Source organism: Macaca mulatta, chromosome 19 (assembly GCF_049350105.2).
Source record: "Macaca mulatta isolate MMU2019108-1 chromosome 19, T2T-MMU8v2.0, whole genome shotgun sequence".
NCBI classification, from domain to species: domain Eukaryota; kingdom Metazoa; phylum Chordata; class Mammalia; order Primates; family Cercopithecidae; genus Macaca; species Macaca mulatta.
The window spans coordinates 60,332,969-60,349,205 of record NC_133424.1 but is presented as its reverse complement, the minus strand read 5'-3'; the positions used below and the strand labels follow the sequence as shown (position 1 = coordinate 60,349,205).

At 50.4% G+C, this 16,237-nt stretch overlaps 1 protein-coding gene across 1 annotated transcript; it reads right to left on the bottom strand.

The window, feature by feature from the left end:
• Positions 1-3,215: 3,215 nt before the first annotated feature.
• Positions 3,216-5,834, bottom strand: TPRX2 (tetrapeptide repeat homeobox 2). Its single transcript, XM_077980768.1, has 3 exons — positions 5,730-5,834; positions 4,689-4,858; positions 3,216-4,149 (listed from the first exon to the last, which is right to left on the bottom strand). The coding sequence occupies exons 1-3, from the start codon at positions 5,752-5,754 to the stop codon at positions 3,421-3,423; spliced, it is 924 nt and encodes a 307-aa protein (XP_077836894.1). The 5' UTR covers positions 5,755-5,834; the 3' UTR covers positions 3,216-3,420.
• Positions 5,835-16,237: the final 10,403 nt, after the last annotated feature.

The following is a 16,237-nucleotide window of genomic DNA, read 5'->3' as shown; positions in this document are numbered from 1 at the left end:
CGGGCGAGGTGGCGGGCGCCTGTAGTCCCAGCTACTCGGGAGGCTGAGGCAGGAGAATGGCGTGAACCCGGGGGAGCGGAGCTTGCAGTGAGCCGAGATCGCGCCACTGCACTCCAGCCTGGGGCACAGAGCAAGACTCCGCGTCAAAAAAAAAAAAAAAAAAAGAATTGAGGACATTAAAAAGACAGGAATTCTGTTCTACTTAATCCATTCACTTTCTATTCATCGAATCAGGGCACATGCAAACTCAATCTTCATTCATTAACAACTAATCCATGGCCCGGCGTGATGGCTCACGCCTGTAATCCCAGCACTTTGGGAAGCCGAGGCAGGTGGATCACCTGAGGTCAGGAGTTCCAGACCAGCCTGGCAAACATAGTGAAACCCCATCTCTACTAAAAATATAAAAATTAGCCGGGCGTGGTAGGCGGGCACCTGTAATCCCAGCTCCTTGGGAGGCTGGGGCAGGAGAATCGCTTGAACCTGGGAGAGGAGGTTGCAGTGAGCCGAGATTGCACCACACTGCACTCCAGCCTGGGTGACAGAGTGAAATCCTGTCTCCAAAAAAAAAGAATTGAGGAGATGAAAAAGAGAGGAATTCTGTTCTACTTAATCCATTCACTTTCTATTCAGCTAATCAGGGCACACGCAAATTCCATCTTCACTCATTAATAAACTAATCCATTTTCCATTCACTGATATGCCTGCAGGGCCCTGAAGCACCACCATTCCCCTCCCCCAGGCCCAGGATGTGATTCTGAATCTACAGTCAGACTGGACCACCTCTCCCCGCATGCCGCCAGAATGTCCACAGGAACTCCCTCACCTACAATAGATGGATTAGATTCCTCCCTACTCTTCCCACACTGTCAGAGTCTGACTGGTGTGAAGTTTCCGTGTTTTTATGTGTATTTTACTACCAGGGTCGGCTAGATAAGGAGGAGCTTTCATTACATCCTGGGAGTCTGTCCCCGGCACACACGCACAGCCGTCCTCCCTTCCCCCCACATCTGATCTAATTCTCTCTGCTCTGCTGAGGCTGGCCTGGCCTAAGAGGATTAGAGCATTTGCTAAACCGGACCAGGACAGGGTCAGAGAACTCGCTGTGGGGAGACCCAGGGCCAGGACGGCCACCAGGGGGCGGCAGAGGAAGTGAGACGCGGAGAGGGGTGTGGAGTGCCGAGGAGGGGGCGCTCGTCGGCTTAGCACCATGAACTATGTTCATTTTCAAATTTACAATGTTCAGATAAGTTATGAGAGTTCAGAAGAATTGAGCTAGGTTCCGGGAAACAAAATAAACAGATCAACTGAATCCTATGTACAAGACAAATATATTTTTTAAAAATAAGAAATTTAAAATACCATGTGAAATATCAGACAATAATAACAATGAAGTACAAGAAATAAATCTACAGAAAGATGCATGCAAGAGCTCTGTGATTAAATAATCATATTTCAGCCAGGCGCAGTGGCTCACGCCTGTAATCTCAGCACTTTGGGAGGCCAAGGGGGGTTGATCACCTGAGGTCAGCAGTTTGAGACCAGCCTGGCCAACATGGTGAAACCCCATCTCTACTAAAAATACAAAAACTAGCTGGACATGGTGGCGTGCGCCTGTAATCCCAGCTACTCAGGAAGCCAAGGCAAGAGAATCACTTGAACCCAGGAGGTACTTTGCAGTGAGCCAAGACTGCGCCACTGCACTCCAGCCTGAGCAACAGAGTGAGACTCTGTCAGAAAAATAATAATAACAATAACATTTCATGAAGAACCTTTGTAAAACACCAATTGAATGAATATAAATAAGTACTAAGTCGACTAGACTTTGTAAAAACTTCAATTTCTCCCAAAAACATTTATAAATTTCATGTCATTGAAATTAAAATTCCAACAATTTTCTTGAAGAAACTTGAAAGCTCAAGTCTGGGCAACATGGAGAAACCTTGTCTTTATAAAAAATACAAAAATTAGCCGAGTGTGGTGGACCACATCTGTAGTTCCAGCTAGTCAGAAGGCTGAAGTAGGAGAATCACTTGAACCTGGGAAGCGAGGTTGCAGTGAGCCAAGATGGCACCACTGCACTCCAGCATGGATGACAGAGTGAGACTCTGTCTCAAGAAAAAATAGAGGCCGAGACGGGCGGATCATGAGGCCAGGAGATCGAGACCATCCTGGCTAACACAGTGAAACCCCGTCTCTACTAAAAAAATACAAAAAACTAGCCGGGCGAGGTGGCGGGCGCTGTAGTCCCAGCTACTCGGGAGGCTGAGGCAGGAGAATGACGTAAACCCGGGAAGCGGAGCTTGCAGTGAGCTGAGATCCGGCCACTGTACTCCAGCCCGGGCGACAGAGTGAGACTCCGTCTCAAAAAAAAAAAAAAGAAAGAAAAAAGAAACTTTTATAACAGTTTTTGTCCATCAAGTCTAATTTTTAAATTGGATTTTTTCTTCCACCAAAGTATCAATCTGCTGATGAATGTTTTGAATGCTACACACAGTGATCTACTTAACAAAAGCAAGAAGACAAGCCACAGAATAGGAGATCCTCGCAGAATATTAACTCCCAATGGAATTTTATGTTAAAACATCGTGGCTGGGTGCAGTGGCTCATGCCTCTAATCTCAGCACTTTGGGAGGCTGAGGCAGGTGGAACACTTCAAGGTCAGGAGTTCAAGGCCAGCCTGGCCAACATGGTGAAACCCCATCTTTACTAAAAATACAACAATTAGCCAGGCATAGTGGCTGGCACCTGTAGTCCCAGCTACTCAGGAGGCTGAGAATCACTTGAACCTAGGAAGCAGAGGTTGCAGTGAGCCAAGATCATGCCACTGCACTACAGCCCGGGCAGCAAAGCAAGGCTCTGACTCAAAAAAATACTTATATGAAATCAACTACAAAAAATGGGCCCAAAAGACCATGAATAGTCACTATTTAATAAAAATAAGAAAAAAATTTTTTTTTAAACTAAAAATAGTCACTATTTGAAAATGCCTAATGCCCATATGAGAATTTCTCAATCTCTCAATCATCAGGGAAATGGATATTACAACCACAGCAAAGCCACAAGTCACTGGATCAACAAACATTTAAAAAGTCTCACAATCCTCAGTGTTGGGGAGGATGCTGACAAGCAGGAGGGCTGGGAAAAGCCCTTTACAAAGCTCTCAAGTGGCATCCACTAATGCCAAACATCCCAGTGAGCAGTGACTCCAATCCCAGCAGAGAAATGCTCAGGCTCAATTCAAATGAGAGGGAGGCACATCCACAGGCCACCTGTGATGGCTGCACAGTGAAGACAGCAAATGTCCGCCTGCAGCCGGGTGGGTAAAGGGTGGTGCATTCACTGCAGAAAGTCACCAGCAGTGTAGACCAGCCACTCCAGGCCCTCTGGGATCTGAAGAACTTTGCAGGCACAGGCCCCCTATAAATCCAGTAATGACCCAAGGACTGAGTGATTTTCGTCCACGGAGCCATCCTTCTCTTCATACTGAGATGTCGAGGTAAAGAGTGAGGATTCCTCGAACAGGTCCATGGGCGGGAGCAGCTCCATGAAGTCAGGGAATAACTGGGTTTCTGGCAACAAGTTGGAGGCATTGGGGCTCTGAGGCCTCGTGGCGCCTGGGGCTGGGGCTGGGAGTGATTCTGGACCTGGCATCAAGGCTCCGCCTAGGACTGGGTCTGGGATTGGGCCTGGGCCTGAGATGGGGGCGGGGAATGAACCTTGGCTCGAGCGTGGATCTAACATTGAGCCTGAGAGTGGACCTGACATTGGGCCTGGGATCTGGGCTGGGCCTGGGATAGGGCCTGGGATCTGGGCTGGGCCTGGGATAGGAGCTGGGACCGGGCCAGGGCCTGGACCCTGGGCAGCCGGGAGGCCCCCCTGGGCTCCACACCCAGGGCCACCCCAGGTCCGGTGGAGGCTGTAGATCGTGGGTTCTGCTGCTGGGAGGACTCCCCAGGGGCCTGGCTGAGGGGAGATCCAGGAACCCCGGCTCTGCGGGAACTCAGGACCCCCAGGGACGGAAGCGAAGGCTGCAGGGACTAGGGGTGCAGCACGGGCTCCTCGGCCTCTCCGCCCAGGGACGCGCTGCGGCTGCTGCTGGAGCCGTCGCTCCCGAGCTAGTTTGGCGCGGCGATTCTTGAACCACACCTGGGGGCAGAGGGGACAGGGAGGAGGTGTGAGGGAGGGCCTCGCGCGGTCCGGTGAGCCGCTTGGGGGCGGGGCCGGCCTCAAGCCTCTCCCTGTGTTCACCCCCACCCCGCACCCACCATAAGAGGGCCCCCCCACCCCGGCTCCCAGGCCCGGAGAAGGGAGGGGAGAGGGAGGGGAAAAGAAGGGGAGGAGGGTGGGGTGGGAGGGGTGAAGGGTGGGGTGGGAGGGGAGGAGCGGGGCCTGCTGCCCGGGAGCCCGGGGGGCCAGGGAGGGTTCGAGGGAGGGACCGCGGGTTCTCAGGGGGGCCTGAGGTCTGGGCACCGGGAGACCTCGTGGGGCACAGCTTGGGCCGATCCTGTGGGCGGGTTTGGGTTGGCAGAGAGTTGGAACAGGACTCGATGCAGCCCGGGTCTACACTGGCGGGACCCCTTGCGTGGCAGGGCAGGAGGTGGTCGGGCGGGCCAGGCCCCGGTGAGTGAGAGATGAAGAGGCTCCTTGGGGTGACTGGGGCGGGAAGAGGGGGGTGGGAGTCAGACCTGCAGTTGGTGCTCCTTGAGGCCAAGTGCCTTCGCCAGATTCAGTCGCTTGTCATAGTTCGGGTACTGGTCGTTCTGAAAGTAACTTTCTAGCACTTCCTGCTGGCTTTGAGTGTAGACCGTGCGCTCCTGCCGCTGTCTCCTTGGAGGGTCCGGGGCCAGGGAAGGGCCTGGGGGCGGGAGGGAAACAGGTCAGAGAAGCCCCCAGGGAGCCCCCGGCCCCGCCTAGGGACCCCGTCCCCTGCCCGAGGCCAGGAGCCCAGGCAGCGTGGGCTGGGGCGGCACCGCGGATGGCAGCCTGGTATCCGGACCAGACCTTGCACCTCTCTGGGCCTCAGGGTCCACATCTAGGAAATGGGCATGATAACAGCTCCTGTATTATTAGGGACCCCACAGAAGGGAAGGCAGGCAGCATAGGCGTCTCACCTGGGAGCAGACAGGGCTGCTTCAGGCCTGCTCAGCCCTCCCCCGCTGCCCCTTCCCCTCCCATCCAAGGGCTATAGGGACCCTGACACTTGCAGGGGTGCAGGCACCTGCCCAGTCATCTGCTCCACTCAACTGCATGGTTTAATATCTTTACTTCTTTCTTTTTCTTGGAGAGGGGATCTCACTCTGTCACCCAGGCTGGAGTGCAGTGAGTGATGTGAACACGGCTCAAGGCAGCCTCCACCTCCTGGGCTCAAGCAATCCCCCCGCCTCAGTCTCCCGAGTAGCTGGGACCACAGGTGTGCACCACCACCCCGGGGTTACTTTTGTATTTTTGGTAAAGACGGGTCTCACTGTGTTGGCCCAGCTGGTTTCAGAGTCCTGGGCTCAAGTGATCCTCTCAACTTGGCCTCCCAAAGAGCTGGGATCACAGGCATGACACGCTTCGCCCAGTTGCATGATTTTTCATTTCCCAAATGCCCCTAAGTTCTCCCCTCTCTGCAGGACGGGAAGCCTCCCGCACAGGCCCAGCCCTGCTCTGGCTGCCCAGATCTGCACTCTGCAGCCTCGGCCACAGGATCAGCTCAGACCCCTCACACCCCTGCCCCCGCTCACCTTGGCGATGACCAGGGTCTTGCATCCTGCGTCCTGCTCTGTTCCCAAACACAAGTGTGTACTGACAAGTGCTTGGCTCTTAAATCACTTCTGTGCTGTGCCCACCCTGGCCCACCCTGCTGGGACCCTCCCTTTCCCACCCTGCCCTGCAGTCCCATCCCCTGGAGGAGCTGAATGATGGATGAACCTCAGTGGGCAACACAGCCTTGGTTTCACCCTCGTGGGCCCAGGCAAGGTGGCATTCCACGCGGGGTTGGGGAGTCAGCATTGTGACCTGTGGTTGGGGTCCCCATCTCAGGAGAGGCACCGCCAGTCAGCCCCCAGGAGTCATCCTTGTTCCTTCCCAGGGCTGGGGCCCCGCATGACCAATGTCAGCGAGTCTACCCACTCCTCCCAGCTCCCAGGCTGCCCATCTTTTCCAGCCACCATCCCTCCCTCCTGGATGACCCCACAGCCTCCTCTTTGGTCCTTTGAGGCCACTCTGGCCCCTACTATTCATTCTTGTAGTTACCTCTCCTCCAACCAGGAGGGGACACAGTCTGATGGATGTTTCCATGGGCCGCTGCTGATCGGCTCTTGTGAGTGAATGAACCCGCTGCTGATGTATACAGGGAACCCATGACCTTGGTTCACACAAGTCAGGTCCCTTAGAGATGCATCCGCTGTGTCAGACCCCTGGCTGCCCTCATCTCCTCATAGCAGGACCCACATGGGTTCAGGGGTCAAGGAGATTGACAAGGCTCATGATCCGGGGAGCTAAAAATTAGTCAATCAAGGCCGGACATGGTGGCTCACACCTGTAATCCTAGCACTTTGGGAGGCCGAGGTAGGCAGATCACCTGAGGTCAGGATTTCGAGACCAGCCTGGCTAACATGGCAGAACCCCGTCTCTACTAAAACTACAAAAAGAATAGCTGGACCTGGTGGCAGGCACCTGTAATCCCAGCTACTTGGGAGGCTGAGGCAAGAGAATCACTTGAACCTGAGGGGTGGAGGTTGCAGTGCAGCCTGGGCAACAGAGGGAGACTCCGTCCCCACCCCCCGCAAAAAAAAAAAAAAGAAAAGAAAAAGAAAAACAAATGACTCATGCAATCAATTTCAAAATTCAATAAAACTCAGACATAAACAGGCCTCGCTCATTGTTTTCACCGGATACTTAGAGTTCTGTTGTAGAAAGCAGCATCCCCAGCAATGATTCCTCATCGCATGTGTTGTCCGGCTTCATCTACAGGACATGCTGGGAACACAGTAGTGACCCTGGAGATTTTGCACTGTGGCTATTTATTTGGCCAATAAAGGCATAAACAGATGAACAAGCTCACTGATACTATTTTGTAAAGATAGACATTTAAATATAAGAAAGTTTGGCCAGGTGCAGTGGCTCATACCTGTAATCCGAGCACTTTGGGAGGCTGAGGCGGGAGGATAACCTGAGGTCGGGAGTTCAAGACCAGCCTGACCAACATAGACAAACTCCATCTCTACTAAAAACACAAAATTAGCTGGGTGTGGTGGCACATGCCTGTAATCCCAGCTACTCAGGAGGCTGAGGCAGGAGAATTGCTTGAACCTGGGAGGTGGAGGTTGTGGTGAGCCAATATCGCACTATTGCACCCCAGCCTGCGCAACAATAGTGAAACTCCGTCGCGAAATAAATAAATAAATAAATATAAACTGAAACAAAACAAATAGTGGCTGGGCATGATGGCTCATGCATGTAATCCTAGGGCTTTGGGAGCCAAGGCAGAAAGATCACTTGAGGTCAGGAGTTCGAGACCAGTCTGGGAACATAGCAAGAAGACCTTACCTCTACAAAATATATATATATTTTAAAAACTAGCCAGGCATGGTGGTAGGTACCTGTAGTCCCAGCTACTTGGGAGGCTGAGACGGGAGGATGCCTTGAGCCCAGGAATTCGAGGCTGCAGTGAGCCATGATCAAACCACTGCACACCAGCCTGGGCGACAGAGCAAGACCCTGTCTTGGAAATAAATAAATAAATTGTAAAACAAATAGATGGTATGTTACAAGTTCACTGCACTATTTTTTTTCTTTCTTTCTTTTTTTTTTTTTGAGATGGAGTCGCACTCTGTCGCCCAGGCTGGAGTGCAGTGGCGCAATCTCAGCTCACTGCAAGCTCTGCCTCCCGGGTTCATGCCATTCTCCTGCCTCAGCCTCCCCAGCAGCTGGGACTACAGGCGCCCGCCACCATGCCCGGCTAATTTTTTTATATTTTAAGTAGAGCTGGGGTTTCACCGTGTTAGACAGGATGGTCTCGATCTCTTGACCTCGTGATCCACCTGCCTCGGCCTCCCAAAGTGCTGGGATTACAGGCATGAGCCACCACACCCGGCCTCACTGCACTCTTTTAAACGGTTGCTTAGTATCTCATAGTGGCATCCTTCCATCATTGTATCTATATTCTGCTTCCTTTCTGGGAACAGTTTACCATAATTGCACATTTTGTTCCACTTTTCGGTAGCTGGGAACACATTATTCACCAAGGCAGATGATGGCCCTGCTGTCAACAGAAATGATCTCGCAGTTTTCTTGGTCTATAAGATGTGAGTAGAAGGTCCCCCTCACTGTAATTTCTTTTTTTTTTTTTTTCTTGAGACAGAGTCTTGCTCTGTCGCCCAGGCTGGAGTGCAGTAGCCGGATCTCAGCTCACTGCAACCTCTGCCTCCCGGGTTTACGCCATTCTCCTGTCTCAGCCTCCTGAGTAGCTGGGACTATAGGCGCCCGCCACCTCGCCCGGCTAGTTTTTTTTTTTTTTTTTTTGGTATTTTTTAGTAGAGACGGGGTTTCACCGGGTTAGCCAGGATGGTCTCGATCTCCTGACCTCATGATCCGCCCGTCTCAGCCTCCCAAAGTGCTGGGATTATAGGCTTGAGCCACCGCACCCGGCCTTGTAATTTCTAAAAGAAATCAAATGTAAGACTTTGCATATTCGAGGCCAGGCGTGGTAGCTTATGCCTGTAATCACAGCACTTTGGGAGGCCGAGGTGGGCGGATCATGAGGTCAGGAGTTTGAGGCCAGTCTGGCCAACATAGTGAAACCCCATTGCTACAAAAAATACAAAAAAATAGCTGGGCGTGGTGTTGGGCGCCTGTAATCCCAGCTACTTGGGAGGCAGAGGCAGGAGAATTGCTTGAACCCAGGAGGCAGAGGTTGCAGGAAGCCTAGATCGCACCACTGCACACCAGCCTGGGTGACAGAGCAAGACTCTGTGAAAAAAAAAAAAGAAAAAAGAAAACTTTGCATATTCGATTGGCAAAGATTAAGACAAAAGACTCTACCTAGGCTTAGTAGGTGAAGGGGTAGGGAATCTGATTATTTCTCCAGAAATGGTTTTGGAGCATAGGTTGATTTTTTTGTTTTGTTTTGTTTTGTTTTGTTTTGTTTTGTTTTGTTTTTGGTTTTGGTTTTGGTTTTGAGACAGGGTCCTGCTCTGTTGCCCAGACTGGAGTACAGTGGCATGATCACAGGTCACTGCAGCCTTGACCTCATGGGCTCAAGCGATCCTCCCACCTCAGCCTCCCAAGTTGCGGGGACTACAGGCACCCACCACCCTGCCCGGCTAATTTCTTATATTTTTTGTAGAGACAGGGTTTTGCTCTCTTGCCCAGCCTGATCTCCAACTCCTGGGCTCAGGCGATCCTGCTGCCTCAACCTCCCAAATTGCTGGGATTGTAAGTGTGAGCCACCATGCCCAGCTGGTTGGTTTTTAAGACTGACTTGGTGATACCTGTCAATGTCCGTCAGCTAAAGACCATCAGAGGGACACCAGTAGTCAAGCAAAGTTGAGTTTAGTGTCTTCTTGCAAGAAGGAGGAACACGAAAGGGAAGGGAATCTTTGGGGCCTCTCAGTAAGAGGGTGTTTGAAAGTATGTTTTAGATTGATGCGAAAGGAATTGTGGCTTTTGCCCTTGCCTTTGTGTGTGTGTGTGTGTGTGTGTGTGTGTGTGTGAAATGATGTCTCGCTCTGTCACCCAGGCTAGAGTGCAATGGAGCGATCAATCTCGGCTTATTGCAACATCTGCCTCCTAGATTCAAGCGATTCTCCTGCCTCAGCCTCCCGAGTAGCTGGGATTACAGGCACCCACTACCATGCCCAGCTAATTTTTGTATTTTTAGTGGAGATAGGGTTTTGCCATATTGACCAGGCTGGTTTCAAATTCCTGACCTCAGGTGATCCGCCCGCCTCGGCCTCCCAAAGTGCTGGGATTACAGGCATGAGCCACCACTCCCGGCTGCCCTTGCTTTTAATGGCAAATGTTATAGGATTTGAGCTTGTTTGATAATTTTGGAAAGGGTTCAAAACAAAGTGACTTTTATACCAAAAAAATATAAACAAAACAAAAAATATTTAAAAACAGGAAAAAAAAAAGAATGTAAATCAGGGAAGCGAAGAAATATTTGTGCACTAATGTTCATAGCAGCATCTTTTACAATAGCCAAAAGGCTGAAACAATCCAAATGTCTATCAAATGAATGAACAAAATGTGGTCTATTCATGCAATGGAATATTCTTCAGCCTTAAATAGGAAGTTCTGGCACAGGCTACAACCTCCATGAACCTAGAAAGTATTTATGTTAGATGAAAGAAGCCAGGACAAATATTGTATGATTCCATTCCCAAGAAATATCTAAAATAGACAAATTCATAGAGACAGAAAATAAGCTAGAGGTTCCCAAGGGTTGGAGATGGAGAGAATGAGGAGTTCAATATTGGATAAGTACAAAATTTCAGTTTGGGGCCGGGTGCCCTGGCTCACGCCTGTAATCCCAGCACTTTGGGAGGCTGAGGCGAGTGGATTTCTTGCCCAGGAGTTCCAGACCAACCTGGGCAACATGGTGAAACCCCGTCTCTACTAAAAATACAAAAATTAGCCAGGCGTGATGGCGGGCACTACTCGGGAGGCTGAGACGGGAGGATCACTTGAGCCCAGGAGGTGGTTTCAGTGAGCCAAGATGGCACCACTGCACTCCAACCTGGGCAACAGAGCGAGATCCTGTCTCTAAAAACATAAAAGTAAATAAATAAAGGTTAGGATGGTAAATTGTATGTTATGCCTATTTTACTGCAGTTTTAACATATAAAAAAAGTGGTTTTGCTCTGGGTTCGATGCTGTCAGGGAAAGAGGGTCACTCTGATTCTCTTACCTTGAAGGTGAGGGGGATGAGGAGTGCCCAGAACTAGGGTTTTTGTATAGAAACAGTGTCACTTGTATTCGACACAATAGGAGGACATGGATCTTTGTGGTTTGAACAACATGTTTCTCTCTGGGTTCAGACGTGATTACAGAGAGCTCAGGGCAACACAGGGAATAACCTTATGCGTTTGTGCTTGTTTCTTTGTTTAAATCCAGTTCTTGCACCATGCATTGTGTTTTATGAAATCCTTTCTTTTTTTAATAATGTTTATTTGTTTATTTATTCATTTATTTATTTATTTATTTATCGAGAGGGAGTTTCACTCTTTCACCCAGGCTGGAGTCCAATGGTGTGATCTTAGCTCACTGCAACCTCTGTCTCCTGGGTTCAAGCGATTCTCCTGCCTCAGCCTCCCGAGTAGCTGGGGTTACACGTGCCCACCACCAGGCCCAGCTAATTTTTGTATTTTTAGTAGAAATGGGGATTCGCCATATTGGCCAGGTTGGTCTCGAACTCCTGATCTCAGGCAATCTGCCCACCTCAGCCTCCCAACGTACTGAGATTACAGGCATGAGCCATGGTGCCCCGCCTGAAATCCATTCTATCCAAAGAGAGAACATGGAAGGCATGGATGTGAGTGCAAGGCCAGCCCCTGGCCATTGGGGGCTGCTTTTCTCTTTCTGGTATTTCACCAACTCCCTTGTACTGAACATTCCAGGCAGTGTCTCAGAGCAGCTGGGAAGCCCTGGAGGTCCTCGTTACTATCAGCTGTGTGACCTTGGGCAAAAGCCTTCCTCCCTCCAGGATCAGTTTCCCCACCTATACAATGGGCCTGGGTGGATTCAGGCATCTCTTATCATGACATCTGCTCAGGAGGGGACCTGGCACAGAGAACCCTCCCTGATCCCTCTTCTGCTCCCCTGGTTTGGAGAATCCTCCCCAGTCCTTGCAAGTTTGTGCCCAGGGCAATGTCACTAGCTGCCCTGCCTCACCTCACCTCCCCCCTGCAAGAGATACTGATCAACATTATTATCTTGAAAACCAGCCTCCTCCCCAGCCCCCACCGATGCACCAAGTTTAAGCCAGCAATTTTCTTTTTTGTTTTTTTTTTGTTTTCTGTTTTTTGGTTTTTTGAGACAGAGTCTCGCTCTGTCACCCAGGCTGGAGTGCAGTGGCGCAATCTCAGCTCACTGCGACCTCCGCCTCCTGAGTTCAAGCCATTCTCCTGCCTCAGCCTCCCGAGTACCTGGGATTACAGGCGCCCACCACCATGCCTGGCAAAGTTTTGTGTTTTTAGTAGAGCCAGGGTTTCGCCACGTTGGCCAGGCTGGTCTCAAACTCCTGACCTCAAGTGATCTGCCCACCTTGGCCTCCCAAAGTGCTGGGATTACAGGAATGAGCCACCATGCCCAGCCATAAGCCAGCAATTTTCAAGATCTAGTTGGCATCAGAATCCCCTGAAGAGCTCCTTAAAACCCAGATCCCTGGGTCTCACCCCTAAAGTTTCAGTTTCTGATTAGCAAGTGATGCTGACGCCACTGAGCTGCAGCAGGAACCACACTTCGAGAACGGCTGTTGTCAGCTCAGCAGCAAGCCTGTCTCTCCACCTCAGCCCCACACCTGGCCTCTGTCTCAGAGCTTGCCTTGTTTAGCACAGGAAGAGGCCGGCAAGCCAGGGCAGGAAGGATGGAGACTTGAGCCAGGGCCAGATGGCATCAGACCTTGGAGGAGTTCAAATGTTATTCCCAGAAAACAGAAAATAAGAGAGAGGTGCAGAAGTGGGAAGACATCATAAGCTTGGGAAGCCGGGCGTCACGGTGGGGTACAGCGGGGAGAAGAAAAAAAATAAGAAGACAGATACAAGAAATAGAGGCCGGGCACAGTGGCTCACACCTGTAATCCCAACACTTTGGGAGGCCGAGGCGGGCAGATCACAAGGTCAGGAGTTCGAGACCAGCCTGGCCAACATGGTGAAAGCCCCATCTCTACTAACAATACAAAAATTAGTCTGGCATGGGTAGCAGGTGCCTGTAATCCCAGCTACTCGGGAGGCTGAGGCAGGAGAATCACTTGAATGTGGGAGGCAGAGGTTGCAGTGAGCTGAGATCGTGCCATTGCACTCCAACCTGGGTGAAGGAATGAGATTCTATCTCAAAAAAAAAGAAAGAGACAGAGAGAGACAGAGAGAAGAAAGAGAGAAAGAAAGAAAGAAAGAAAGAAAGAGAAAGAAAGAAAAGTAGGAAAAGAAGGAAAAGAAAGAAAAAAGGGAGGCCAGGCGCAGTAGCTCACACCTGTAATCCCAGCACTTTGGGAGGCCGAGGCAGGGGGTGGGAGGGATCGCTTAAGCCCAGGAGTTTGAGACCAGCCTGGGCAACAAAGTGAGACCCCATCTCTACCGAAAATACAAAAATTAGCCGGGCATGTTGGTGCATATCTATAGTCCCAGCTACTCAGGAGCCTGAGGTGAGAGGACCATTTGAGTGTGGGAGGTCAAGGCTGCAGTAAGCTGTGATGGCATCACTACACTCCAGCCTGGGCGACTCAGCAAGAACCTGTCTCAAAAAATTAAAAAAATAAAAATAAAAAGAACACAAGTTTCTTGAACCATGCTTGAGCAGCAAAGTAAAGAGACAAGAAGGCAGGGCGTGGTGGCTCATGCCTGTAATCCCAGCACTTCGGGAGGCTGAGGCGGGCGGATCGCGAGGTCAGGAGATCGAGACCATCCTGGCTAACACGGTGAAACCCCGTCTCTACTAAAAATACAAAAAAATTAGCCGGGCATGGTGGCGGGTGCCTGTCGTCCCAGCTACTTGGGAGACTGAGGCAGGAGAATGGTGTGAACCTATGAGGCAGAGCTTGCAGTGAGCCGAGATCGCGCCACTGCACTCCAGCCAGGGTGACAGAGCAAGACTCTGTCTCAAAAAAAAAAAAACAAAACAAAACAAAAAAAAAACATAAAATGAAAGTGTAGAAATTGGAAAACAAGACATAGGCACAGTTTTGCTCCCACATGCACAGCAGGCATGAAGGGTGACACACAGGAAGCTGCTGAGAATGGTGGCCCCATGGACGGGCCGCCATGGGGCCAGGGAGAATTTTCCTGGCATGCACTGCGAATTCCCCAAGGTGCAGCGTTATTAACGATGCAAAATGTAAGTGAAATGGGCCAGGTGCAGTGGTTCATGCCTGTAATCCCAGCACTTTGGGAAGCCAAGGTGGGTGGATGGCTTGAAGTCAGGAGTTCGAGACCAGCCTGGCCAACATGGCGAAATCCCATCTGTGCTAAAAATACAAAAATTAGCTACATGTGGTGTTGTACACTTGTAGTCCCAGCTACTTGGGTGGCTGAGGCAGGAGAATCGCTTGAACCCAGGAGGCAGAGGTTGTAGTGAGCCCAGATCATGCCACTGTACTCCAGCCTTGGCAACAGAGTGAGACTCCATCTAAAAAAAAAAAAAAAAAGGTAATAAAATAAAATAAGGTCTATTGTGTTTTTAGAAAATTGGTTCCTCTCTCTGGTATCTTAGACCACATTCCCTTTCTCTTGGGAATAGAGTTTCTTTTTCCCAAATTCATAGAAAATAGCTGCTTTTTCATCTACTGCTTTGGGCCTCGGGTTTTCTCTGGAAAATGTCTCCTTTCTGGCCCACCTATAGGGGCATTGAAGTAAAACATTGGTTGAGGAAAATTCACAAACCAAGTGTAGTGGTGCAATCATGGCTCATACAGCTTGGTGCTGATGGGCGGTGATTACACAGATGTATTCTTTCCTTCCTTCCTTCCCTCTCTCTCTCTCTTTCTTTCTCTCTTATTTTTGAGATAGGGTCTCCCTGTGTCACCCAGGCTGGTCTCAAACTTCTGAGCTCAAGTGATCCACCCTCCTCAGCCTCCCGAAGTGTTGGGATTACAGGCGTGAGCCACCGTACCCAGCCATGTATGCATTTCTGTTAGTACAATACTAGAAGTAGAATTTTGGGGTCACAGATAAGCCATTTGTTCAAATTTTATAGATAACGCTGAACAGATTTCCAAATCGATTTTACCAGTTTACATTTTCGGTTACTCCATATCCTCATGAAAACTTGGCATGGTCTGTCTTTATTTTCTGTTTGTTTGTTTTTGTCAGGGGTTGGGGGTGGGGAGGAGGACGGAGCCTTGCTCTGTCATCCAGGCAGGAGTGCAGTTGCACAGTCTCATCTCACAGCAAACTCCGCCTCCCGGGTTCAAGCGATTCCCCCACCTCAGCCCTCTAAGTAGCTGGGATTACAGGTGCCCGCCACCATGCCCGGCTAATTTTTGTATTTTTAGTAGAGACGGGTTTTCACCATGTTGGCCAGGCTGGTCTCAAATTCCTGGCCTCAAGTGATCTGCCTGCCTCCGCCTCCCAAAGCGCTGGGATTACAGGCACGAACCACCACACCTGGCCAGACTGTTGAGTGTTTATTCACCGTTTACATATCTTCTCAGAGCACTGTCAATTCAAGTCCTTTGCCCATTTTTAAATCAGGGTTTTTGTTGTTGTTGTTGTTGTTGTTGTTTTATTGTTGAGTTTTAGGAGTCGGTATATTCTGATTATCAATCCCTTAAAAAATGTGTGATTTGCAAATGTTTTTTCCTATTCTGTGACTTGCCTCTTTACTCTGTTGATAGTGGTTTGTTGTTGTTGTTTTTGAGACGAGTCTCACTCTGTTGTCCTGGCTGGAGTGCAGTGTGGCAATGTCGACTCACTGCAAGCTGCGCCTCTTGGTTCAGGCCATTCTCCTGCCTCAGCCTCCTAAGTAGCTGGGACTACAGGCGCCGGCCACCACGCCCGGCTAGTTTTTTGTATTTTCAGTAGAGACGGGGTTTCACCGTGTTAGCCAGGATGGTCTCGATCTCCTGACCTCGTGATCCGCCCGCCTCGGCCTCCCCAAGTGCTGGAATTACAGGCTTGAGCCACCGCGCCCGGCGTATAGTGGGGTTTTTTTTATTATTATTTTTTTAGATACAGGGTCTCGTTCTGTCACACAGGCTGCAGTGCAGTGGCGCAATCATGACTCACTGCAGCTTCAGACTCCTGGCCTCAAGCGATCCTCCCGCCTGGCCTCCCAAAGTGCTGAGTGACAGGTGTCGCCTCCGTGCCCACCCGTCCCCTCACTCTGTCCTTAATTATCCCTCCCTCCCAGTCATTGTCTTTCCCAGCCCAGCGCCCCAGGTGAATGTCAGGAGCTGGATTCCCATGGTGTCCTTTGTATTGCAAATTGCACAGTGAGGTGTGAATGTGGCCAGTGGATAACGTCCTCCGGCTCCTCCTGGCCTCTGTTTTGTCTATTCTGTTCCCACCTAATCTCTTCCTCTCTTCCTCCACCC